The 26,500-nt window shown below is 47.0% G+C and overlaps 2 protein-coding genes across 5 annotated transcripts in view; one reads left to right on the forward strand and one right to left on the reverse strand.

Annotated features, from left to right (window-relative positions):
* Positions 1-11,560, forward strand: part of rab8b (RAB8B, member RAS oncogene family) — a 21,326-nt gene extending 9,766 nt beyond the window's left edge. The window contains exons 2-8 of the mRNA XM_075468750.1: positions 4,655-4,715; positions 4,799-4,859; positions 4,962-5,039; positions 5,141-5,230; positions 7,042-7,107; positions 9,630-9,680; positions 9,765-11,560. Of these exons, the coding sequence (XP_075324865.1) occupies positions 4,655-4,715; positions 4,799-4,859; positions 4,962-5,039; positions 5,141-5,230; positions 7,042-7,107; positions 9,630-9,680; positions 9,765-9,854 (497 nt within the window). The 3' untranslated portion in view covers positions 9,855-11,560. The remainder of the gene's footprint in view (positions 1-4,654; positions 4,716-4,798; positions 4,860-4,961; positions 5,040-5,140; positions 5,231-7,041; positions 7,108-9,629; positions 9,681-9,764) is intronic.
* A 1,166-nt stretch (positions 11,561-12,726) lies between these two features.
* Positions 12,727-26,500, reverse strand: part of plekhg4 (pleckstrin homology domain containing, family G (with RhoGef domain) member 4) — a 78,432-nt gene continuing 64,658 nt past the window's right edge. For all 4 annotated transcript variants that reach the window (XM_075468771.1, XM_075468780.1, XM_075468789.1 and 1 more), the window contains 11 exons: positions 22,288-23,129; positions 21,107-21,356; positions 20,930-21,019; positions 20,633-20,857; positions 19,421-19,591; positions 19,165-19,345; positions 18,936-19,052; positions 18,388-18,529; positions 14,158-14,258; positions 13,877-14,025; positions 12,727-13,074 (listed from right to left, as the gene is read on the reverse strand). In XM_075468771.1, the coding sequence (XP_075324886.1) occupies positions 13,036-13,074; positions 13,877-14,025; positions 14,158-14,258; positions 18,388-18,529; positions 18,936-19,052; positions 19,165-19,345; positions 19,421-19,591; positions 20,633-20,857; positions 20,930-21,019; positions 21,107-21,356; positions 22,288-23,129 (2,307 nt within the window). In that variant the 3' untranslated portion in view covers positions 12,727-13,035. The remainder of the gene's footprint in view (positions 13,075-13,876; positions 14,026-14,157; positions 14,259-18,387; positions 18,530-18,935; positions 19,053-19,164; positions 19,346-19,420; positions 19,592-20,632; positions 20,858-20,929; positions 21,020-21,106; positions 21,357-22,287; positions 23,130-26,500) is intronic.

The raw sequence follows: 26,500 nt of genomic DNA on the forward strand, positions 1-26,500 counted from the left end.
GAGAGAGAGAGAGAGGAAGAGGAGAGGCTCACTGAGAGAGAGAGGAAGAGGAGAGGCTCACTGAGAGAGAGAGAGAGGAAGAGGAGAGGCTCACTGAGAGAGAGAGAGAGGAAGAGGAGAGGCTCACTGAGAGAGAGAGAGAGGAAGAGGAGAGGCTCACTGAGAGAGAGAGAGAGGAAGAGGAGAGGCTCACTGAGAGAGAGAGAGAGGAAGAGGAGGAGCTGGTTCTGTGGCTCAGTTTGGTTCGGGTCAGAGCTTCGGACCTCTCGTCATGTGACAGGAAACTGAGTTTGTCCCTGGCAGGAAGTGTTCTCATTATTTGTTATATTTGTTTCGTCTTGAAACCAGCGCTGTGGGCCAGTAACGCCGTATTTCAGCTTCCGGTGGTTCTGCTGGGGCTTTGTGACCGTTTCTGATCAGATTCATTGATCCCTCACCAGGGAAACAGGCCCAAAGGTTTGTGTGCTGAGTGATGGTCAGGCGGTGGTTGTTGGTCTCAGTCATGTGACTCTGAGGGGGAGGAAGTGATGTTTGATTTCTGCAGAAATAGTGCTGACGGACACACACCGGGTCAGCTGACAGATTCACTGCGCTGAGCCTGTGGGCTCCATGTGGCTGCTGCGTTCCTTCAGAGTGCAGCACAGACACTCTGTCTTCTCCTCCGTTCTGTGTTTCTTTATTTTCTTCAGCTTTTTGTTCCAAACGACTGATGAGGAAATAGATGGTCATACTGAATGAATAAATGTGACATATTGTGTAAAACTCCTTCGTCCTGTTCCTGGGAGCATATATCAGGGCGTTATTTAGTTCCCCTTTATTTTAAAGTTCCTAATTTAACTCCTTAAGTTGACTCCGCCTCCTCTGCTAAGCCCCGCCCACTCACATCCCCCCTGCTGGATGGATGAAGCCAGCTTCTGGTGGAAATGTTCTGCTGTCAGCTGCACTGAGGAGCATGCATCTTCCATCCAGCAATTCCATAATGCTAACAGCTTAGCTAATGAAGGTGACATACACCAGCTTCTAAGGAGTTATTGCTGTTCCTTTAGCAGCAGCTAATGCTAACAGCTTAGCTAATGAAGGTGACATACACCAGCTTCTAAGGAGTTATTGCTGTTCCTTTAGCAGCAGCTACCGCTAACAGCTTAGCTAATGAAGGTGCCGTACACCAGCTTCTAAGGAGTTATTGCTGTTCCTTTAGCAGCAGCTAACGCTAACAGCTTAGCTAATGAAGGTGACATACACCAGCTTCTAAGGAGTTATTGCTGTTCCTTTAGCAGCAGCTAACGCTAACAGCTTAGCTAATGAAGGTGACGTACACCAGCTCCTAAGGAGTTATTGCTGTTCCTTTAGCAGCAGCTAATGCTAACAGCTTAGCTAATGAAGGTGACATACACCAGCTTCTAAGGAGTTATTGCTGTTCCTTTAGCAGCAGCTACCGCTAACAGCTTAGCTAATGAAGGTGCCGTACACCAGCTTCTAAGGAGTTATTGCTGTTCCTTTAGCAGCAGCTAACGCTAACAGCTTAGCTAATGAAGGTGCCGTACACCAGCTTCTAAGGAGTTATTGCTGTTCCTTTAGCAGCAGCTAACGCTAACAGCTTAGCTAATGAAGGTGACATACACCAGCTTCTAAGGAGTTATTGCTGTTCCTTTAGCAGCAGCTAACGCTAACAGCTTAGCTAATGAAGGTGACGTACACCAGCTCCTAAGGAGTTATTGCTGTTCCTTTAGCAGCAGCTAATGCTAACAGCTTAGCTAATGAAGGTGACATACACCAGCTCCTAAGGAGTTATTGCTGTTCCTTTAGCAGCAGCTAACGCTAACAGCTTAGCTAATGAAGGTGACGTACACCAGCTTCTAAGGAGTTATTGCTGTTATTTTCTCCTTTAGCAGCAGCTAACGCTAACAGCTTAGCTAATGAAGGTGACGTACACCAGCTCCTAAGGAGTTATTGCTGTTCCTTTAGCAGCAGCTAACGCTAACAGCTTAGCTAATGAAGGTGACGTACACCAGCTTCTAAGGAGTTATTGCTGTTCCTTTAGCAGCAGCTAACGCTAACAGCTTAGCTAATGAAGGTGACATACACCAGCTCCTGAGGAGTTATTGCTGTTCCTTTAGCAGCAGCTAACGCTAACAGCTTAGCTAATGAAGGTGACGTACACCAGCTTCTAAGGAGTTATTGCTGTTCCTTTAGCAGCAGCTAATGCTAACAGCTTAGCTAATGAAGGTGACGTACACCAGCTCCTAAGGAGTTATTGCTGTTCCTTTAGCAGCAGCTAACGCTAACAGCTTAGCTAATGAAGGTGACGTACACCAGCTCCTAAGGAGTTATTGCTGTTCCTTTAGCAGCAGCTAACGCTAACAGCTTAGCTAATGAAGGTGACGTACACCAGCTTCTAAGGAGTTATTGCTGTTCCTTTAGCAGCAGCTAACGCTAACAGCTTAGCTAATGAAGGTGACATACACCAGCTCCTGAGGAGTTATTGCTGTTCCTTTAGCAGCAGCTAACGCTAACAGCTTAGCTAATGAAGGTGACGTACACCAGCTTCTAAGGAGTTATTGCTGTTCCTTTAGCAGCAGCTAATGCTAACAGCTTAGCTAATGAAGGTGACGTACACCAGCTCCTAAGGAGTTATTGCTGTTCCTTTAGCAGCAGCTAACGCTAACAGCTTAGCTAATGAAGGTGACGTACACCAGCTTCTAAGGAGTTATTGCTGTTATTTTCTCCTTTAGCAGCAGCTAACGCTAACAGCTTAGCTAATGAAGGTGACGTACACCAGCTTCTAAGGAGTTATTGCTGTTCCTTTAGCAGCAGCTAACGCTAACAGCTTAGCTAATGAAGGTGACGTACACCAGCTTCTAAGGAGTTATTGCTGTTCCTTTAGCAGCAGCTAACGCTAACAGCTTAGCTAATGAAGGTGACGTACACCAGCTTCTAAGGAGTTATTGCTGTTCCTTTAGCAGCAGCTAACGCTAACAGCTTAGCTAATGAAGGTGACGTACACCAGCTTCTAAGGAGTTATTGCTGTTATTTTCTCCTTTAGCAGCAGCTAACGCTAACAGCTTAGCTAATGAAGGTGACGTACACCAGCTCCTAAGGAGTTATTGCTGTTCCTTTAGCAGCAGCTAATGCTAACAGCTTAGCTAATGAAGGTGACGTACACCAGCTCCTAAGGAGTTATTGCTGTTCCTTTAGCAGCAGCTAATGCTAACAGCTTAGCTAATGAAGGTGACATACACCAGCTTCTAAGGAGTTATTGCTGTTCCTTTAGCAGCAGCTAATGCTAACAGCTTAGCTATTGAAGGTGACGTACACCAGCTCCTAAGGAGTTATTGCTGTTCCTTTAGCAGCAGCTAACGCTAACAGCTTAGCTAATGAAGGTGACATACACCAGCTTCTAAGGAGTTATTGCTGTTCCTTTAGCAGCAGCTAATGCTAACAGCTTAGCTAATGAAGGTGACATACACCAGCTTCTAAGGAGTTATTGCTGTTCCTTTAGCAGCAGCTAATGCTAACAGCTTAGCTAATGAAGGTGACATACACCAGCTTCTAAGGAGTTATTGCTGTTCCTTTAGCAGCAGCTAACGCTAACAGCTTAGCTAATGAAGGTGACGTACACCAGCTTCTAAGGAGTTATTGCTGTTCCTTTAGCAGCAGCTAACGCTAACAGCTTAGCTAATGAAGGTGACGTACACCAGCTTCTAAGGAGTTATTGCTGTTCCTTTAGCAGCAGCTAACGCTAACAGCTTAGCTAATGAAGGTGACGTACACTAGCTTCTAAGGAGTTATTGCTGTTCCTTTAGCAGCAGCTAACGCTAACAGCTTAGCTAATGAAGGTGACGTACACCAGCTTCTAAGGAGTTATTGCTGTTCCTTTAGCAGCAGCTAACGCTAACAGCTTAGCTAATGAAGGTGACGTACACCAGCTTCTAAGGAGTTATTGCTGTTCCTTTAGCAGCAGCTAACGCTAACAGCTTAGCTAATGAAGGTGACGTACACCAGCTTCTAAGGAGTTATTGCTGTTCCTTTAGCAGCAGCTAACGCTAACAGCTTAGCTAATGAAGGTGACGTACACCAGCTCCTAAGGAGTTATTGCTGTTCCTTAAGCAGCAGCTAACGCTAACAGCTCAGCTAATGAAGGTGACGTACACCAGCTTCTAAGCAGTTATTGCTGTTCCTTTAGCAGCAGCTAACGCTAACAGCTTAGCTAATGAAGGTGACGTACACCAGCTTCTAAGGAGTTATTGCTGTTCCTTTAGCAGCAGCTAACGCTAACAGCTTAGCTAATGAAGGTGACGTACACTAGCTCCTAAGGAGTTATTGCTGTTCCTTAAGCAGCAGCTAACGCTAACAGCTCAGCTAATGAAGGTGACGTACACCAGCTCCTAAGGAGTTATTGCTGTTCCTTTCTGAAAGATGAACATTATTGTTCCCACATTACTTTGTTAGCTGAAGCTTTCTAGCTGAACGGTTCCGTTCTGTAACTCATCATCCTGCAGCTGTGTGTTTAATGTGTGTTTCCAACACAAACTGTGAGAAATCCGTCGGCTTTAAAGCTGCTGGTGGTCTGATGCTGTGATGTGTTTGTGTGTAAAGCGTCCTGGAGGATTTCTGTTGTTGCCACATGAATCTGAGCCGTGTGAACATGTTTCAGGGATCGACTTTAAGATCCGGACGATCGATCTGGACGGGAAGAAGATCAAACTCCAGATCTGGTGAGTTCGGTTCCAGGCTTTAAAGTTTCAGAGCTCTGTGATTGGCTGAGACAGTCAGCTGATTGATGTGTGTGTGTCTGCAGGGACACGGCGGGTCAGGAGCGCTTCAGGACCATCACAACAGCCTATTACAGAGGAGCTATGGTAAGACACGCCCCCTCCGTCAACCCGCTGCGATTGGACGGGCCGTGTGTCAGTCAAACCGCTCGTTGTGCTCTGCGTGATGTCACTTCCTGTCTGTTGCAGGGCATCATGCTGGTGTATGACATCACCACCGAGAAGTCGTTCGACAACATCAGGAACTGGATACGCAACATTGAGGAGGTAAGCCCCGCCCCTCCCGTGACCTCAGTGACCTGGTCATGTGATGGTCAAAGCTTCAGCGAATGCAGGTAATCAATAACTGGATGTGATTGTGTTGTCAGCACGCCTCGTCAGACGTGGAGCGGATGGTTCTGGGAAACAAGTGCGACATGAACGACAAGAGAGTGGTGTCCAAGGAGAGAGGAGAGAAGGTCAGAGACGCTGATGTGTATGTGTTTAAATCAATGCTTCTGATCAGTGATCAATGTTTAAATCAATGCTTCTGATCAGTGATCAGTGTTTAAATCAATGCTTCTGATCAGTGATCAATGTTTAAATCAATGCTTCTGATCAGTGATCAGTGTTTAAATCAATGCTTCTGATCACTGATCAATGTTTAAATCAATGCTTCTGATCAGTGATCAGTGTTTAAATCAATGCTTCTGATCACCGATCAATGTTTAAATCAATGCTTCTGATCAGCGATCAATGTTTAAATCAATGCTTCTGATCAGCGATCAATGTTTAAATCAATGCTGCTGATCACTGATCAGTGTTTAAATCAATGCTTCTGATCAGCGATCAATGTTTAAATCAATGCTTCTGATCAGCGATCAATGTTTAAATCAATGCTTCTGATCAGTGATCAATGTTTAAATCAATGCTTCTGATCAGTGATCAATGTTTAAATCAATGCTGCTGATCACTGATCAGAAGCATTGATTGTTGAAGCAAACACTTTGATTTAAACTGTAAACGCTTTGATTTAAACTGGAAACACTTTGATTTAAACTGGAAACACTTTGATTTAAACTGGAAACGCTTTGATTTAAACTGGAAACACTTTGATTTAAACTGGAAACGCTTTGATTTAAACTGGAAACACTTTGATTTAAACTGGAAACGCTTTGATTTAAACTGGAAACACTTTGATTTAAACTGTAAACGCTTTGATTTAAACTGTAAACACTTTGATTTAAACTGTAAACGCTTTGATTTAAACTGGAAACACTTTGATTTAAACTGTAAACGCTTTGATTTAAACTGGAAACACTTTGATTTAAACTGTAAACACTTTGATTTAAACTGGAAACACTTTGATTTAAACTGTAAACACTTTGATTTAAACTGGAAACACTTTGATTTAAACTGTAAACACTTTGATTTAAACTGGAAACACTTTGATTTAAACTGTAAACGCTTTGATTTAAACTGTAAACACTTTGATTTAAACTGTAAACGCTTTGATTTAAACTGTAAACACTTTGATTTAAACTGTAAACGCTTTGATTTAAACTGTAAACACTTTGATTTAAACTGTAAACACTTTGATTTAAACTGGAAACACTTTGATTTAAACTGGAAACACTTTGATTTAAACTGTAAACGCTTTGATTTAAACTGGAAACACTTTGATTTAAACTGGAAACACTTTGATTTAAACTGTAAACACTTTGATTTAAACTGTAAACGCTTTGATTTAAACTGTAAACACTTTGATTTAAACTGGAAACACTTTGATTTAAACTGGAAACACTTTGATTTAAACTGGAAACACTTTGATTTAAACTGTAAACGCTTTGATTTAAACTGGAAACACTTTGATTTAAACTGTAAACACTTTGATTTAAACTGGAAACACTTTGATTTAAACTGGAAACACTTTGATTTAAATTGGAAACACTTTGATTTAAACTGTAAACGCTTTGATTTAAACTGGAAACGCTTTGATTTAAACTGGAAACACTTTGATTTAAACTGGAAACACTTTGATTTAAACTGGAAACACTTTGATTTAAACTGTAAACACTTTGATTTAAACTGGAAACGCTTTGATTTAAACTGGAAACACTTTGATTTAAACTGGAAACACTTTGATTTAAACTGGAAACACTTTGATTTAAACTGTAAACACTTTGATTTAAACTGGAAACGCTTTGATTTAAACTGGAAACACTTTGATTTAAACTGTAAACGCTTTGATTTAAACTGTAAACTGTTTAACGCTCGTCTCCTTCTGCAGCTTGCCATCGACTACGGGATCAAGTTTCTGGAAACCAGCGCCAAGTCCGGCATCAACGTGGAGGAGGTGAGTCCTCAGTGTTTCCTGCAGCACATTACAGTTAAGGCGGCCGCCTTAGCAAACTCGCACTGCCGCCTTGCCAACGTTCCCAAAAAAACCGAAGTAATAATGCTTTGCCAGGCTCAGACATTAAAAGACAGCATTGATAACATTGAATTGCGACACCTACTGGTTGTTAATGTAAATAGTTAATAATGTAAATAAAAAAGTGTTACAGCTCTTAAACAGCTTCGTTATTGCTCTAACAGCCCCCCCCCCCAAAACCCCTGGTCCCGGCCGACGACTCACCACCTTGACTAAGCAATTTCCTGCGGGAAACACTGGTCCTGATCCACAAAGACACGTGCACGCACACATGCACATACCCACATACATACATATATATACACACATACATCAATCAATCAAACTTTATTCATACAGCCCTTTACAATAACCAGCTGGTACTCAAAGTGCTTTACAACAGGATACAAACAACAATACATAAAACAAAACATAAAACACGGTTCAGAAGTGCTAAAAGTGCTAAAAGTGCTGCAGGGCATTAAAAGCCTTCCACAAGGGCAATAAAATGAATTGAATAAAATTTGTATAAAATTAAGATAATTAAAAAAGAGCGGATAGAATGAGCATAGTGGCCCTAATCAGAGTTTCAGAGTCTAAAAAGGTCTTAAGCCTCATTTAAAAAGGCCGAGATCAGTGATGGTGCGGATATCAGGGGGCAGTTTGTTCCACAGTCAGGGGGCAGTTTGTTCCACAGTCTGGGGGCAGTTTGTTCCACAGTCAGGGGGCAGTTTGTTCCACAGTCAGGGGGCAGTTTGTTCTACAGTCTGGGGGCAGTTTGTTCCACAGTCAGGGGGCAGTTTGTTCCACAGTCAGGGGGCAGTTTGTTCCACAGTCTGGGGGCAGTTTGTTCCACAGTCAGGGGGCAGTTTGTTCCACAGTCAGGGGGCAGTTTGTTCTACAGTCTGGGGGCAGTTTGTTCCACAGTCAGGGGGCAGTTTGTTCCACAGTCAGGGGGCAGTTTGTTCCACAGTCAGGGGGCAGTTTGTTCCACAGTCAGGGGGCAGTTTGTTCCACAGTCAGGGGGCAGTTTGTTCTACAGTCTGGGGGCAGTTTGTTCCACAGTCTGGGGGCAGTTTGTTCCACAGTCAGGGGGCAGTTTGTTCCACAGTCTGGGGGCAGTTTGTTCTACAGTCTGGGGGCAGTTTGTTCCACAGTCAGGGGGCAGTTTGTTCCACAGTCTGGGGGCAGTTTGTTCCACAGTCTGGGGGCAGTTTGTTCCACAGTCTAGGAGCAGCAATGGCAAAGGAACGATCACCCCACTGCTTAGATCTCGACCTTGGGACCTCTAAAAGAAGCTGACCTGAAGAGCGCAGGGCTCTACCGCAGTTGCGAAAAGTTAAAATGTCCGACAGATAAGAAGGTGCCAAGCCATTAGTGGCGTTAAAAACAAACAACAGGAGTTTAAAATCGATTCTGAATCGTACCGTAAGCCAATGAAGAGACGATAGCACAGGAGTAAGGTGTTCGCGCCTAGAAGTGTCCGTTAAAAATCGGGCAGCAGCGTTCTGCACAAGTTGAAGACGTGAGAGAGAGGTCTGACTGAGGCCAACATAGAGAGCGTTACAGTAATCCAGTCTGGAGCTGATAAAAGCATGGATTGCCTTTTCGAGGTCCTGCCGACTGAGGAAGGGCTTCACTTTGGCCAACAGGCGGAGCTGGAAGAAGCTTGTGCTGACGACTGAGCTGATCTGTTTGTTAAACTTCAGCCCACTATCAAATGTAACACCAAGATTTTTCACGAGATTTAAAATGCGGGGCCAGAGAACCAGAATTTAAAGTAAAAGCATTTAACATCACTGAAGTCCCAAATAAAATACATTCAGTCTTGTCGTCATTCAAGAGTAAAACGTTCTGTGCAAGCCACTGCTTTATGTCCGAGATGCAGTCCAGAAGCTTGGAGAAAGCAGTGTCATCATTTGGTCGCATTGGCAGGTATAACTGAAGGTCGTCGGCATAAAAGTGGAAGGACAGGTCGTGTTTTTCAATTAGTGATCCCAGGGGTAGCAAATATAAAGAAAATAGAATAGGGCCGAGAATAGAACCCTGTGGTACCCCACAGGACAAGGGTGAGTCTACATACATACATACATACATATATTTATATATATATATATATATATATATATATATATATATATATATATATATATATATACATACATACATATATTTATATATATATATATATATATATATATATATATATATATATATGTATGTATGTATATATATATATATATATATATATACATACATACATATATTTATATATATATATATATATATATATATATATATATATATATACATACATACATACATACATATATTTATATATATATATATACATACATATATATATATACATATATTTATATATACATATATATGTATATATACATACATACATACACACATGTGGTGGCCTCAGACTCACCGTGGCGGCGTGCTTCCCTCCTCAGGCCTTCCTGACGCTCGGCAGAGACATCATGAGCCGCCTCAACAGGAAGATGGTGAGTGAGACGCTCTGCAGGAAGTGGTTGTTGTTGCCATGACAGCACGTTGCGCGGTCACCTGACCTTGTGTTGTTCCCACAGAGCGACACCAACCCGGCGGGTGGAGGCGGGGCCGTCAGCATCACAGAGCACCGCTCCAAGAAGAGCCTGTTCAGGTGCTCGCTGCTGTAGGCGGAGCCTCCTGCAGCCCCGCCCACCTGGAAGGAGCCCGCTGTGACTCCTCCCCCTTCCTCTTCTTCTGCTGGGCGGGCGGACCGGCCGGCGCCGTGGCTCCCGGAGGTGATGAGGAAGAGGAAGGAGGACTGAGGTGAAGCGGAGCCGGACTGTTTCTGCCTCCAGAGGATCCGATTCAGGACAAACTGAGTCTGAGGAACTCTGTTACAGCCACACACACCTGACATCACCTGACATCAGCGCCAGGTTACAGGCCGGGCCAACATGGTCCGACACAGTTTGCTTCCTGAGAGCGGGACCACCAGCTGGTTCTCAGTCAGAACCAAACTGTGTCGAACCTTCTTGGGAACCTGGAAAATATTAAATTCTTGAATCAGAAACTCAAACTCAAATTTTCCTCCTCAGATCGAGCTTCTTAAAACGACTCAGTCATGTGACTCACTGAATCAGTTCAGTTTGTTCAGAGTTTTACATTTAATTCAGTTCCAAATCACAACAAATGTCATCTGAAGGCAGTTTGAAGTTAGCTGGTTCCACAGAGAGGGGCCTGATAACTGAAGGCTCTGCCTCCCAAACTGGCAGCTGGTTCCACAGAGAGGGGCCTGATAACTGAAGGCTCTGCCTCCCAAACTGGCAGCTGGTTCCTCAGAGAGGGGCCTGATAACTGAAGGCTCTGATGGGGCTCGGTCATTAAGAGCTTTATATGTGAGGAGGAGAATCTGAGTGAAAACAACCAATCAGACTCGTAGAAAATGTTGGTAGATTTGTTTCCATCAGCTGGTTTGATGAGTATCGACATTGTTCACCGAAAGACAAAAACCTTTTTCTGTGATTTCCATTATTTCTGAGTTTAACGGCTCTTTGGTGGCAGAGCTGCAGCACAGCAGAGAGGGAGGGGCCTTTATCAGTTCACCTTTTCAGCCTTGTTTGAAGATGCAACATACGAGTGTGAGGTCATCAATACAGAATCCATTCAGACTTAATCCTGGTTCTAACAGAAAGTCATCTCAGGGCAAAGATGGATCATTTTAATCCAATCGCTTCTGATCAATAATCAGCACGATGTCACCAAAACTGAGCTGGTGTGAATCTTTCTCACCCTCTTCATCAATCGATCGGTTGATTGATTAACTGGTCTTTATCTGTGAAATGTTTCAGAACCAAAGAGTTTCAGAGTTTTAAAACTTTTAATTTAGTCTCTTAAAAATAAATTAACATAAATATTAATTTCTCTACGTCTTTAAAGTCAAATTTAACCGAAGATTCTGATTTTTTTTTTGTGACTTTAATTTATTTTGTTACGGAGCCTGAAAGGACGTCCCCGCTGCTTCATCTGATCCACGTTCGGCTCTCTGAAGGACGTGATTGGTCGCTCTCAGCGTGATGTCACAGAAACCGACCCGTCAGCACGCGGCTGGTCTGAGATCAGCTGCTGCGTGTTGTGTTTACAGACTTCTGTTCGTTTCTAACTTGCTATGCAAAAACCACTTGTTGTGTTGGTGTTACTGAGCTTCACACAGATGATCAGATGTATTGATCCGCTGATCAGGACGATCAGGAGGATGACTCGTTTTGTCCATTGACAGATGTCTTGAGTTTATTTTTTTACGTAACTTTCTCGATTAAAAGCTTTCTCTCATTAACTCTTCTTTCATGAAAACATGGAGGATCTCTTTTTAAATAAACTTCTTTTATATTTGTGAGTTTGTTTGTGTTCATGTGAAGGTTCTTATAAAAAGGTCAATAAGCAACATTTCATCAGTCCAGCACCTTCCAGGTTAAATATCACAAAGGAAACTAAGAACTTTGCTTTTTTTTTTAATTTAACTGAAAAAAAAAATGTAAATGTTGGCGCTAACAGCTTACCGTAGGGGAAGCTGACCCAATCAGAGGGATGTCGGTTTAATCAGTTAGTGACGGTCAGTATGAAATCATAAGCAATGAGAAGAACTGGATGAGTTCGGAGATCTGTGGATTCATTTTGTACTGAGCAGAAAGGTGAGGCTCACCACCGACACCGGCCTCAGTTTCACCCGATAGTTCCACAAACTTTTAGTGGAGACGGCACCGATCAACGGATCCACTGAAACTAACACAGCTGAGGTTTTATGTTTGAAGTGTTGAAGCAGAAGTTTCCTCCGGCTCCACCTGCTGCTTCCAACGCAACAATCAACCGGACCTGAGCGACAAATTCCTGTTTTATCTTTACGGATTTTTTTTTTTTTAAATGTTGCAGTTTGAGAAATAAGTATTTCAGCATCAGTAATGACGGAATAAATAAGAACGTGTTGAGTTTGAGGTTAAGCAGACACCAGGTGTCTAGTTTATTCGGACATTTCTGGCTTTCCACAGTCAAACTGGACCCTTTAATACCGTAAGAATGCTGGCGTAAAAGGTTAAAATACGTTTAACCCCTTAACGCCTGAATTTATGTTTTGTGTGTGTTTTAGCCTTTAAGTAGATGGTAAATAATGCTGAGATTATTAATTTCACTTTTGAACAAAAAATAAATAGAAATTTTGGTATGTTGCAAATTTGCGACAACAGGCATAATGGTCAATACTAAGATAACAACAACACAGTAATATAACAGTGAAAAAACAATGTTTTTTTTTTCACCCTTTTTTTTTTTTACATATTTATTATATAAAGGTTCCTGGGTCCGTAGTGAATATGGACTAACCGGCATTGGGGGAATAAAGATGCCATCTCAGCCGGTTGATTGAGTCAAACGGTTTGTAGCATATATGCCACAATAGGCGTTAAGGGGCTAAGTGATCTGTCAGCACCTGAGCTGCAGGTTTATTCCACAGGTTCTGCTCCAGGAGACATTTTATAGCCCAGAACAAACACACACACACACACAATCTGTTTTCAACAAACACGTTTATTGTTCAAGTAAGAAAAGAGTCAGCTGACGCTCGGCCGCGGCTTTATTTACACACATGTACAGTCGGTCCGGCGGAACCAGGACCTACAGACTGACCTCGGATCAGCAACAACCTGAAGAACCAAACAGTTAATATTTACATGAAGAACGCAGCTCGGATCGGGCACAAAGTGTCTCAAACCGCCCTGGAAGCACGCCAACCTGCGCCCGCAGACATGTTGCACGTAGGCGTGGCTAAAGCAACGTGGCGATGGCGCGGCTCACAGCGGCGTCCTGTGAGGAAGAGCATCAGATGATGGTGGCCGGGCTGACGACCGCATCAGCCTTCTGAGGAGGAACAGAGATCATGTGACTGATGACATCATCACATTCACGTTGGTGTCATGGGCTGTGTTCGAAACCGCATACTACTCCTACTACTCATACTAACTTTAACTTTTTTTAAGTTCCCGGATGCATACTAGATTCTCTGAAATGTGTGGTATGCATCATGAGGTTACTACTCATACTCAAACTACCCAAGATGGGTAGTTAGCCCGATTCTTTTATTGGAAGCCCAAGAACAAGCTGGAGCAGTCTTAAGTGAAACAAAGTATTTATTGGCGATCGTCATTTCCTGTCAGAACGGCCGTTTCAAGCTAGCTACAACGAGGGTAGGTTCACTTCCTGTTTTCAGAACAAAAGCACCAATTGTATGGTAATGGATTTCCCTATGATAAAAGGCAACGGGTATTTTATTTTGTGAAGATAACAGGAAGTGCGTTAGCTCACTGCGGCTAGCTTTAGTAGCGCCGAATTCGTGGGAACAAAATGGTAAACAGCCGGTATTTTGTCAGGTTTTCAACACGTTGGGGATCTAAACGACTACTTTCTCACCTGAAAATGTTTCAAATGTTGCTAAAGTTTACAGAGTTTAGAGCTTAAGAGAAATCAGCTTCAGGCCGGCTGATTTCGGCTCGGGCAGGAGGGAAATGCATTGTGGGTAAACGCTCTGCATACTGTCTGATGATCAGTATGTAGTATGCAGAATGGAAGTATGTAGTATGCAGTATGCAGTATGTAGTATGTAGTATGCGGTTTCGAACACAGCCCAGGTGAACTACATCCTGTTCAGGCTGCAGAGACTCACAGGTGAGGTGTAGTCTCTGCTGTTGGAGGACGAGCAGGTGGACGCCGGCTCCTCGGGCAGCGCCTCCTGCAGGTGGGAGGAGACGCAGCCGCTGTCAGAGCCGGTGGAGCCGGAGAGGCAGCGAGACGAAGAGCCAGAACTCTCAGTGGCTGCGGAGAGAAAGCAGAGCATGATGGGAAATGTAGGCTGCACCATTCCTGCTGAGAATCTGTTTACGTAGCACACAGGTGCGTCGGTCCGCAAGAGGCAGAGCTACATAGGATCAGTGTGTGTGTACATACTCATGGAGGGCTGGCTGCTGGTCTCATGTTCCTGTTCGTCTTCCTCAATACACGAGACGCCGAATGAGGAGTCAGCAGCAGAAGACGGGGGGAGCGACTGGCTGCAGGGGGACAGCAGGTGGTTACCGAGGAGACAGGTGTGTACAGGTCAGTGACAGGTGTGTACAGGTGAGTGACAGGTGAGTGACAGGTGTGTACAGGTGAGGTACAGGTGTGTACAGGTGAGTACAGGTGTGTACAGGTGTAAACAGGTGTGTACAGGTGAGTACAGGTGTGTACAGGTGAGTGACAGGTGTTTACAGGTGAGTGACAGGTGTGTACAGGTGAGTACAGGTGTGTACAGGTGTGTACAGGTGAGTGACAGGTGTGTAGAGGTGTGTACAGGTGAGTGACAGGTGTGTACAGGTGTGTACAGGTGAGTGACAGGTGTGTACAAGTGTGTGATAGGTGTGTACAGGTGAGTGACAGGTGTGTACAGGTGAGTGATAGGTGTGTACAGGTAAGTGACAGGTGTGTACAGGTGAGTGATAGGTGTGTACAGGTGTGTACAGGTAAGTGACAGGTGTGTACAGGTGAGTGATAGGTGTGTACAGGTGAGTGACAGGTATGTACGGATGTACAGGTGAGTGACAGGTGAGTGGCAGGTGTGTACAGGTGAGTGACAAGTGTGTACAGGTGAGTGACAGGTGTGTAAAGGTGTGTACAGGTGAGCGATAGGTGTGTACAGGTGTGTACAGGTGAGTGATAGGTGTGTACAGGTGAGTGACAGGTGTGTACAGGTGAGTGACAAGTGTGTACAGGTGTGTACAGGTAAGTGACAGGTGTGTACAGGTGAGTGGAGGTGTGTGCAGGTGAGTGGCAGGTGTGTAGAGGTGAGTGACAGGTGTGTACAGATGAGAACAGGTGTAAACAGGTGTGTACAGGTATGTACAGGTGAGTGACAAGTGTGTACAGGTGTGTAAAGGTGTAAACAGGTGTGTACAGGTGTGTGACAGGTGTGTACAGGTGAGTGACAGGTGTGTACAGGTGAGTGACAAGTGTGTACAGGTGAGTGAAAGGTGTGTACAGGTTTAAACAGGTGCGAACAGGTGTAAACAGGTGTGTACAGGTGAGTGACAGGTGTGTACAGGTGTAAACAGGTGAGAACAGGTGTGTACAGGTGTGTACAGGTGAGTGACAGGTGGTTACAGGTGTGTGCAGGTGTAAACAGGTGTAAACAGGTGTGTACAGGTGAGTGACAGGTGTGTACAGGTGAGTACAGGTGTGTACATTTGAGTGACAAGTGTGTACAGGTGTGTACAGGTGAGTACAGGTGTGTACAGTTGAGTGACAAGTGTGTACAGGTGTGTACAGGTATAAATAGGTGAGTTATAGTTGTTTACAGGTGTATACAGGTGAGTACAGGTGAGTGACAGGTGTGTACAGGTGAGTACAGGTGTGTACATGTGAGTGGCAGGTGTGTACAGGTGTTTACAGGTGAGTTATAGTTGTTTACAGGTGTGTACAAGTGTATACAGGTGTGTACAGGTGAGTGACAGGTGTGTACAGGTGTGTTATAGTTGTTTACAGGTGAGTACAGGTGTGTACATGTGAGTGGCAGGTGTGTACAGGTGAGTGACAGGTGTGTACAGGTGTGTACAGGTGTAAACAGGTGTGTACAGGTGTAAACAGGTGTGTACAGGTGTGTACAGGTGTGTGACAGGTGTGTACAGGTGAGTGACAGGTGTGTACAGGTGAGTGACAGGTGTGTACAGGTGAGTGACAGGTGTGTACAGGTGTGTACAGGTGAGTGACAGGTGTGTACAGGTGTGTACAGGTGAGTGACAGGTGTGTACAGGTGAGTGACAGGTGTGTACAGGTGTGTACAGGTGTAAACAGGTGAGAACAGGTGTGTACAGGTGAGTGACAGGTGTGTACAGGTGAGTGACAGGTGTGTACAGGTGTGTACAGGTGTAAACAGGTGAGAACAGGTGTGTACAGGTGTAAACAGGTGTAAACAGGTGTGTACAGGTGAGTGACAGGTGTGTAAAGGTGTGTACAGGTGAGTACAGGTTTGTACAGGTGAGTGACAGGTGTTTAAAGGTGTGTACAGGTGTAAACAGGTGTGTACGGATGTACAGTTGAGTGACAAGTGTGTACAGGTGTGTACAGGTGAGTGGCAGGTGTGTACAGGTGTTTACAGGTGAGTGACAGGTGTGTACAGGTATGTTATAGTTGTTTACAGGTGTGTACAGGTGAGTGACAGGTGTGTACAGGTGAGTACAGGTGTGTACATGTGAGTGACGTGTTTACAGGTGAGTGACAGGTGTGTACAGGTGAGTGACAGGTGTTTACAGGTGAGTGACAGGTGTTTACAGGTGTAAACAGGTGTGTAAAGGTGTGTGACAGGTGTAAACAGGTGTGTACAGGTGTGTACAGGTGAGTGACAGGTGTTTACAGGTGTGTACAGGTGTGTACAGGTGAGAGGGGTGTAAACAGGTGTGTACAGGTGTGTGACAGGTGTAAACAGGTGTGTACAGGTGTGTACGGGTGTGTACAGGTGAGTGAGAGGTGTAAACAGGTGTGTACAGGTGAGTGACAGGTGTGTACAGGTGAGTTATAGTTGTTTACAGGTGTGTAGAGGTGTATACAGGTGTGTACAGGTGAGTGACAGGTGTGTACAGGTGTGTTAAAGTTGTTTACAGGTGTGTTATAGTTGTTTACAGGTGTGTACAGGTGTGTACAGGTGTGTACTGGTGTGTACAGGTGAGTACAGGTGAGTGACAGGTGTGTACAGGTGAGTACAGGTGAGTACAGGTGTGTACAGGTGTATACAGGTGTGTACTGGTGTGTACAGGTGTGTACAGGTGAGTACAGGTGTGTACAGCTGAGTACAGGTGAGTACAGGTGTGTACAGGTGTGTACAGGTGTATACAGGTGTGTACTGGTGTGTACAGGTGAGTACAGGTGTGTACAGGTGAGTGACAGGTGTGTACAGATGAGAACAGGTGTAAACAGGTGTGTACAGGTATGTACAGGTGAGTGACAAGTGTGTACAGGTGTGTACAGGTGTAAACAGGTGTGTACAGGTGTGTGACAGGTGTGTACAGGTGAGTGACAGGTGTGTACAGGTGTAAACAGGTGAGTGACAGGTGTTTACAGGTGTAAACAGGTGTGTACAGGTGTGTAAAGGTGTGTGACAGGTGTAAACAGGTGTGTACAGGTGTGTACAGGTGAGTACAGGTGTGTACAGCTGAGTACAGGTGAGTACAGGTGTGTACAGGTGTGTACAGGTGTGTACTGGTGTGTACAGGTGTGTACAGGTGTGTACAGCTGAGTACAGGTGAGTACAGGTGTGTACAGGTGTGTACAGGTGTATACAGGTGTGTACTGGTGTAAACAGGTGTGTACAGGTGTAAACAGGTGTGTACAGATGAGAACAGGTGTAAACAGGTGTGTACAGGTATGTACAGGTGAGTGACAAGTGTGTACAGGTGTGTACAGGTGTAAACAGGTGTGTACAGGTGTGTGACAGGTGTGTACAGGTGAGTGACAGGTGTTTACAGGTGTAAACAGGTGTGTACAGGTGTGTAAAGGTGTGTGACAGGTGTAAACAGGTGTGTACAGGTGTGTACAGGTGTAAACAGGTGTGTACAGGTGTGTACAGGTGAGTGACAGGTGTTTACAGGTGTGTATAGGTGTGTGACAGGTGTAAACAGGTGTGTACAGGTGTGTATGGGTGTGTACAGGTGAGTGAGAGGTGTAAACAGGTGTGTACATGTGAGTGACGTGTTTACAGGTGTGTACAGGTGTTTACAGGTGAGTGACAGGTGTAAACAGGTGTGTACAGGTGTGTACAGGTGTAAACAGGTGTGTACAGGTGTAAACAGGTGTGTACAGGTGTGTACAGGTGAGTGACAGGTGTTTACAGGTGTGTACAGGTGTGTGACAGGTGTAAACAGGTGTGTACAGGTGTGTATGGGTGTGTACAGGTGAGTGACAGGTGTTTACAGGTGTGTACAGGTGTGTGACAGGTGTAAACAGGTGTGTACAGGTGTGTATGGGTGTGTACAGGTGAGTGAGAGGTGTAAACAGGTGTGTACATGTGAGTGACATGTGTTTACAGGTGTGTACAGGTGAGTGACAGGTGTGTACAGGTGAGTGACAGGTGTGTACAGGTGTGTACAGGTGAGTGACAGGTGTTTACAGGTGTGTACAGGTGTGTACAGGTGTGTACAGGTGAGTACATACCTGTACATGTGCAGGTTGAGTGGCCCCAGCAGGCTGGAGGAAGACGGTCCTGATGCTGCGGGGTCGGAGGTCAGGGCTCCTCGTTTGAAGGGGTGTGACTGGTCGAAGGCGGAGACGGCGATGGACGCCCGCGTTCTGGCTCCTGAACACAAAGTGATGACCAGTCAGAGGAGGCGGCTGAGTGAACAGACATTGGTGCAAATAAAACAGGAACCAGAACATGAGAACAGTTCTGATCACGGTAGCGTGCGTTTCTGTAACACGCCTCAGTGCCACAGGTCAGAGCGACTCATCGTGATGATGTCACAGGTCAGAGCGACTCATCGTGATGACGTCACAGATCAGAGCGACTCATCGTGATGACGTCACAGATCAGAGCGACTCATCGTGATGACGTCACTGGTCAGAGCGACTCATCGTGATGACGTCACAGATCAGAGCGACTCATCGTGATGACGTCACAGCACAAACTTGTGATTTGTGAACCTGGATTGATGGTCGGTGTGGACCGAGTTGAACCTGTTACCATGGAAACCTGATGCGAGTACCTCTGCTCTTCATGATGTAGTGAACCGCTCGGTCGCTGATGGCCGCGTCGCTCGGCTGGATGTCCAGAAACGGTTTGCTTCCCACGCCCATGGACACCATCTCCTTCAGACGCGTCTCTGAGCACACGCACACGCACACACACACACACACACACACACACACAGGGTGAGTTCACGGACCACGCCGGCCCATCAGCCACTCTGTCTCTCGGCTGGCGGCTGGTGGCACCTTTGTTCCGGGTGGCCTGGGTCCACAGGATCCGGGCGATGTCGCTGGTCCAGGCGTGTTTGACGTCCGCTGTGGCGGCCTGGAGGATGAAGGTCTGGTTCTTGGAGGTCCTCCTCCTGAACCAGACCTCGAACTTCAGCCCGTTGTCCCCGGTCGACTCGGTCAGACCCACGTCGGCCGTCTGAAAGATTCAACGCACGGCCGTCAGAACCGGACACCTGAGCCAGCCGAGCTGCAGCCGGCGGGCGGCGCTCACCTTGAAGGAGTGTTTGTAGAGGAACACGTCCAGCCCGCCCTCCATCTTCTTGGGCTTACTGAAGAGAACGAGCTCCTCGAACAGGAAGATGTGACGCTGACATTTCCTGCGGCCGCTCCAGACAGCGAACTCATCCTGACGGATCAGCGGACCCTGCTCCTTCAGGTTAACCTGCAGAATATTAGTTCACCTTATCAGCCTCTGACGGACTCATTAAGGACAATATGAGGGTAGTTCTGGGGACATTTCAACAGAAATCAGCCCAAGCCTCAGCTTCTGTTCTCTGCTAGCTTCCTTCTGTTCTCAGCTAGCTTCCTTCTGTTCTCCGCTAGCTTCCTTCTGTACTACGCTAGCTTCTTTCTGTTCTCTGCTAGCTTCTGTTCTCTGCTAGCTTCCTTCTGTTCTCTGCTAGCTTCCTTCTGTTCTACGCTAGCTTCTTTCTGTTCTCTGCTAGCTTCCTTCTGTTCTCTGCTAGCTTCCTTCTGTTTTCTGCTAGCTTCCTTCTGTTCTCTGCTAGCTTCCTTCTGTTCTCTGCTTGCTTCCTTCTGTTCTCCGCTAGTTTCCTTTTGTTCTCTGCTAGCTTCCTTCTTTTCTCTGCTAGCTTCTTTCTGTTCTCTGCTAGCTTCCTTCTGTTCTCTGCTAGCTTCCTTCTGTTCTCTGCTAGCTTCCTTCTGTTCTCTGCTTGCTTCTTTCTGTTCTCTGCTAGCTTCCTTCTGTTCTCAGCTAGCATCCCTCTGTTCTCTGCTAGCTTGCTTCTGTTCTCCGCTAGCTTCTTTCTGTTCTCTGCTAGCTTCCTTCTGTTCTCAGCTAGCATCCCTCTGTTCTCTGCTAGCTTCCTTCTGCTCTCTGCTAGCTTCCTTCTGTTCTCTGCTAGCTTCCTTCTGTTCTCTGCTAGCTTCCTTCTGTTCTCAGCTAGCTTCCTTCTGTTCTACCCTAGCTTCCTTCTGTTCTACGCTAGCTTCTTTCTGTTCTCTGCTAGCTTCCTTCTGTTCTCCGCTAGCATCCCTCTGTTCTCTGCTAGCTTCCTTCTGTTCTCCACTAGCTTCCCTCTGTTCTCTGCTAGCTTCCTTCTGTTCTCTGCTAGCATACCTCTGTGCTCTGCTAGCTTCCTTCTGTTCTCTGCTAGCATCCCTCTGAGCTAATGAGCTAACGTGCTTGTTAGCTCAGCGGACTCGACATTCGAACACAAACGGCCGACTCTGAATGACTCACGTCGCAGTCTCGGATGGCGTCCATGGCCAGCAGGTCGTTGCCGTGGCGAAGCTGGAACTTGACCATGTTGGTGGCGCTCTGCAGCGTGGTAAGCTCCGCCTCCTGCGTCACGGCCACGTCCTTCATGAGGTCGGTGAGCAGCAGGGCGTACTTACTCATCCTCTGGACGGGCTTCAGCAGGTAGGACGACAGGTCCATCTTATCTCCCAGCTCCAGCTGCTTCCTCTGCGGGGGGGTAAAGGGGTGGAGTTAGAAAGGTCAGAGGTCAGAGGTCACAGAGGAAGCTGCGGTTCTCACCCTGAAGAAGGCGTGTCCGTGGTTGGCGAGCAGCGTGTCAGACTTGGGCTTGTTCTTGCTGTACAGGGCGTAGAGGCCGAACTGCTCCTGCTGCTCAACACAAACACAAACAGTCAGACAGCACGCACACGCGTGTGCACGGGACAGGAGGCGTGTTTCTGAGCGTGTGCGTCCTACGTGTCTGAGGAAGCAGTGCGGCACCCTCAGCGGGTGCTTCCAGCACGCCTCCAGCTCCCGGAGGAAGAACTGGCTGTGGAAGTCCAGCAGCTTCTCCAGGTTCCCGAACACCACCGAGCGCTTCCCCCTCAGGTCCTGCGGCAGGTCGGCCCGCTCCATCTCCGGGAAGTAGTGACGCAGGATGTAGCGCAGCGAGCGCACGTACTCGCGCTCCGTGGTCACCATCTCCTCCACGATGTGGCGCAGCTTACTGCCCAGACAGCGCAGCGGGGGGGCATTATGGAAGGCAGAGAGGGACAAACTGTGAGAATCAGAACAGAACTCGGGCTGAACGATATAACTTCTGTGGGTTCAGTGAAAACTCAGCATTTTTCTGAAAAATAAAAAACATAATAATACAAAAGAAGGACGTCTGCATTCATCGGGTCTTGAGTTGGAAGTTTGTTGTTATAAAATGGAGCGTTGAAGTCGTCCGGCTCCACCTCAGGTCCGTGGTTAAACATTCATTTTTGGCCACTTGATTAAAATATGTTGGGATGGTATTTTGTACCGTTTGTCCAGCGTCTGAACCATTTTCTGAAAGTTTGTGACGGTGTTCACGGTCTTTTGCATGTGGTGTTACAGCATCTGTATATGGCGAAATGCTACTGAACGCATCAGTGATCGAACTTTGCTCGGGCTTCACTTCTCCCCGTTTCTCTCACTGCGCTGCACTCTTCATGCAGCGGTGGTGTTTCCGGTGGTGGAACATGTTTGTTGTGCTGCCTTACCTCGCTCTGGTTCACATCCTCTTTTCTGAATCCAAAATACCTCCGAATAATGGAGAATGACTTATTTTTTTGCCACTAAATCCGTCGAATGCGCAGATTAAAAATGATGTTTGCGACTGCCTGAGCTGCACATGCGGGGGAAATATATGTCGCTGAATTTGCGATATTTGCGATATTTTTTTCATACTGATTTTATCTGATTCTATCTATTGTTCTTATTTCTTTCTTTTTTGTTTAAAATCTAAATCGTGCTTTTTATTTCTACTGCTTTAATGTCTCTGTAAAGCACTTTGAATCGCCTGTTGTTGAATTGTGCCGTACAGATAAACTTGCCTTGAATGTTCATATCTAGATATTGATACGATAACGATAAATCGTTCAGCCCTAAACAGAACGGAGCTTTTTACCCACCTTCCTCGGGGCTGGGCGTCCGCGGCGGGCGTCCCGGGGCTGCGCGGCGCCTGCCCCCCCCAGCAGTGAGCGGGCGTCCTGGGGCACAGCGTGCGGTCGGCGGCCTCCGCGCTGCTGACCTCGAGGCCGCGGATGAACACGCCCGTGTTGCCTCGGCGCGCCGGCTCGCTGAGGGCGCGAGGACACGGGCCGTAACGCGGCGCCTCGGGGGTGGGGGGGCAGTCGAAGCTCTGAGTCTTCCTCAGCTGCTGCCGCCTGCCGGAGGGGGCGGGGCTAAAGCTGGGGGCGGGGCTGAAGCTGGGGGAGGAGTTGAGGCGGGGGAGGCAGGGGCTGGGGGAGCTCAGCTCCACCCGGTCTGAGGACTCCTCAGAGGAGGAGCTGCGGAACCAGCGCCGCAGGAGCGGCGTGCGCGGGGGGGCGGGCGGCGAGGTGGAGGCGGGGCCTCCGTCCTCCTCCAGGCTGCAGCGGGACGTCTCAGGGACGCCCCAGAGTCCCGACAGAGTCTTCCTGGAGGAGGCGGAGCTTCTGCTGACAGCGGAGTCGGAGCGCCGCCTGTGGGCGGAGCCTCGAGTCCTGAGCGCCGCCTCCATCTTCCTGTCGAACACCTTCTTGGTCTCCTGGCACTTAGACCAGGCGAAGCTCCACTGGCGGAGGCCGCGCTCGCCCCGCAGCTCGCCGGCCTCCGCCTTCATCTCCTGGAAACGGTCGTCTGGGATTGGCGGGTGCTGGCGCTGGTAGTCCTCCAGGCAGCCAATCACAGCCTGGCATTTATCTGGCATCGTGCAGTCCTCCATACTGATCCCGGCGAGGTGACGCATGCCCTCCAGCGCCCACCCATAGGCCTGCACACAGAGAGGAGACGTTAACCACGGGAAGCCCCGCCCCTAAACTTCACCATGTTTAAGAGACGTGAAAATAAAACTTAATTAGATCCTAAAAACCTTAAAAACCTGTTGCTCACAGGCTTTTATTTTGTAAAAGTCTGTTGCTCACAGGCTTTTATTTTGTAAAAGTCTGATGCTCACAGGCTTTTATTTTGTAAAAGTCTGATGCTCACAGGCTTTTATTTTGTAAAAGTCTGCTGCTCACGGGCTTTTATTTTGTAAAAGTCTGCTGCTCGCAGGCTTTTATTCTGTAAAAGTCTGTTGCTCACAGGCTTTTATTTTGTAAAAGTCTGCTGCTCACAGGCTTTTATTCTGTAAAAGTCTGTTGCTCACAGGCTTTTATTCTGTAAAAGTCTGTTGCTCACAGGCTTTTATTCTGTAAAAGTCTGTTGCTCACAGGCTTTTATTTTGTAAAAGTCTGCTGCTCACAGGCTTTTATTTTGTAAAAGTCTGTTGCTCACAGGCTTTTATTTTGTAAAAGTCTGCTGCTCACAGGCTTTTATTTTGTAAAACTCTGATGCTCACAGGCTTTTATTTTGTAAAAGTCTGCTGCTCACAGGCTTTTATTTTGTAAAACTGATGCTCACAGGCTTTTATTTTGTAAAACTCTGATGCTCACAGGCTTTTATTTTGTAAAAGTCTGCTGCTCACAGGCTTTTATTTTGTAAAACTCTGATGCTCACAGGCTTTTATTTTGTAAAAGTCTGCTGCTGTCTGCTGTGGAACAGGAAAAGAAAGTAATCGGCGGATCCACCAAACATGGAGAAGGGTACGGAACTTTTACTCGGCCATTTTCATGTTAAAGTTCTTCCAGACGGCGGAGTCGACAGAACCAAAGTCATCTGTAAACACTGCCAAGTTGAATTGTCTTCTCAGCGTAGTAGTTCCAGTCTAAAATATCACTTAAAGGCAAAACACACAACTGATAGCAGCAAGTCATTCAAGGAAACAGACAGTGGAGCGAGGCTTCTACATAAAAACTACAGAAAGATGCTGATGTTAAAAGTGTGTTTGCACAACAAATGTTATGGCACTTTCATTCATATGGCAGCACATTTAAAATAAAGCTAAATGCTAAAAGCTATACGCTACTTTTGGATTCATTTTTGGATTCTTCGTACAAATGAGATTAATCGTGATTAATCAGGGAAATCATGTGATTAATTAGATTAAACATTTTAATCGCTGCCCAGCCCCAATTTTTATGAACCAGCTTTTAGGAGTTTTGTTCATTTTAAAAATTGTGTGTGTGTCAGGACAACTCATTCAGGAGGCCTCTTTCTTTCATTTACACTCCTCCCCCTCCCACACACACACTTTAGGGTGAAAAATTGACATTTAGGACATTCTGAGGTCTAACTGAGAAATTTAGAGGATTAGCATCTATATAACCTGAGGAGGTCATCTAGAGGGAAACAAAGTGAGGACCGGCCAGAATGTCCTCACTCTGTTGGTTTAAAAACTTGATATAGTCCTCACTCAACAGTCAGTGCAAGAACACACACACACACACACACACACACACACACACACACACACACACACACACAGTGTGTCAGGTTGAACCGGGTCAGTCTGACCAGCAGAGGGCGCCACAGAACCACCAGCTCTGAGTTTCCTGTGTTTATAATCAGATATAAATAAATAATGTTTTATAATCAATAGATTAATGTTTATAAAATGTAACTAAATTAAAGTTAACCTCCATCTAAAGGCAGTAAGATAGAAATAAAATAAACTTGATGATGTAGCTCAGTCTGCAGCAGCTTTAGGTCAAAGTCTGATTAAAGGCCTCGGTCTGCTTCTCCGTGGTCACGCAGAGGCTTTAAACCTTTGATAGTTCTCCGTCAGCTGTCGGATACGCAAGGCAGTTCACCTCCCGATCAGTAGGCTGCGCTACGTTAGACAACCCAATCTGGCGACGTCTATGGTGAAAGTGGCTGATACATTGTTCACCTTACGGCTCCGTTCCACTCCTCACAGTGTACGATGGCGACCGACAGAGAAAGACTGTTGTTGGACATCAGTCCCAGGAACGCCCACAGCTGGGGCCTGACATCAGGAACGCCCACAGCTGGGGCCTGACATCAGGAACGCCCACAGCTGGGGCCTGACATCAGGAACGCCCACAGCTGGAGCCTGACATCAGGAACGCCCACAGCTGGGGCCTGACATCAGGAACGCCCACAGCTGGGGCCTGACATCAGGAACGCCCACAGCTGGGGCCTGACATCAGGAACGCCCACAGCTGGAGTCTGACATCAGGAACGCCCACAGCTGGGGCCTGACATCAGGAACGCCCACAGCTGGGGTCTGACATCAGGAACGCCCACAGCTGGGGCCTGACATCAGGAACGCCCACAGCTGGAGCCTGACATCAGGAACGCCCACAGCTGGGGTCTGACATCAGGAACGCCCACAGCTGGGGCCTGACATCAGGAATGCCCACAGCTGGGGCCTGACATCAGGAACGCCCACAGCTGGGGCCTGACATCAGGAACGCCCACAGCTGGGGCCTGACATCAGGAACGCCCACAGCTGGGGTCTGACATCAGTCCCAGGAACGCCCACAGCTGGGGCCTGACATCAGGAACGCCCACAGCTGGGGTCTGACATCAGGAACGCCCACAGCTGGGGCCTGACATCAGGAACGCCTGACATCAGGAACGCCCACAGCTGGGGCCTGACATCAGGAACGCCTGACATCAGGAACGCCCACAGCTGGGGCCTGACATCAGGAACGCCCACAGCTGGGGCCTGACATCAGTCCCAGGAACGCCCACAGCTGGGGCCTGACATCAGGAACGCCTGACATCAGGAACGCCCACAGCTGGGGCCTGACATCAGGAACGCCTGACATCAGGAACGCCCACAGCTGGGGCCTGACATCAGGAACGCCCACAGCTGGAGCCTGACATCAGGAACGCCCACAGCTGGAGCCTGACATCAGGAACGCCCACAGCTGGGGCCTGACATCAGGAACGCCCACAGCTGGGGCCTGACATCAGGAACGCCCACAGCTGGGGCCTGACATCAGGAACGCCCACAGCTGGAGTCTGACATCAGGAACGCCCACAGCTGGGGCCTGACATCAGGAACGCCCACAGCTGGGGTCTGACATCAGGAACGCCCACAGCTGGGGCCTGACATCAGGAACGCCCACAGCTGGAGCCTGACATCAGGAACGCCCACAGCTGGGGTCTGACATCAGGAACGCCCACAGCTGGAGTCTGACATCAGGAACGCCCACAGCTGGGGCCTGACATCAGGAACGCCCACAGCTGGGGCCTGACATCAGGAACGCCCACAGCTGGGGCCTGACATCAGGA

The sequence above is a fragment of the Odontesthes bonariensis genome, chromosome 1 (assembly GCF_027942865.1).
Source record: "Odontesthes bonariensis isolate fOdoBon6 chromosome 1, fOdoBon6.hap1, whole genome shotgun sequence".
In the NCBI taxonomy this organism is placed as follows: Eukaryota; Metazoa; Chordata; class Actinopteri; order Atheriniformes; family Atherinopsidae; genus Odontesthes; species Odontesthes bonariensis.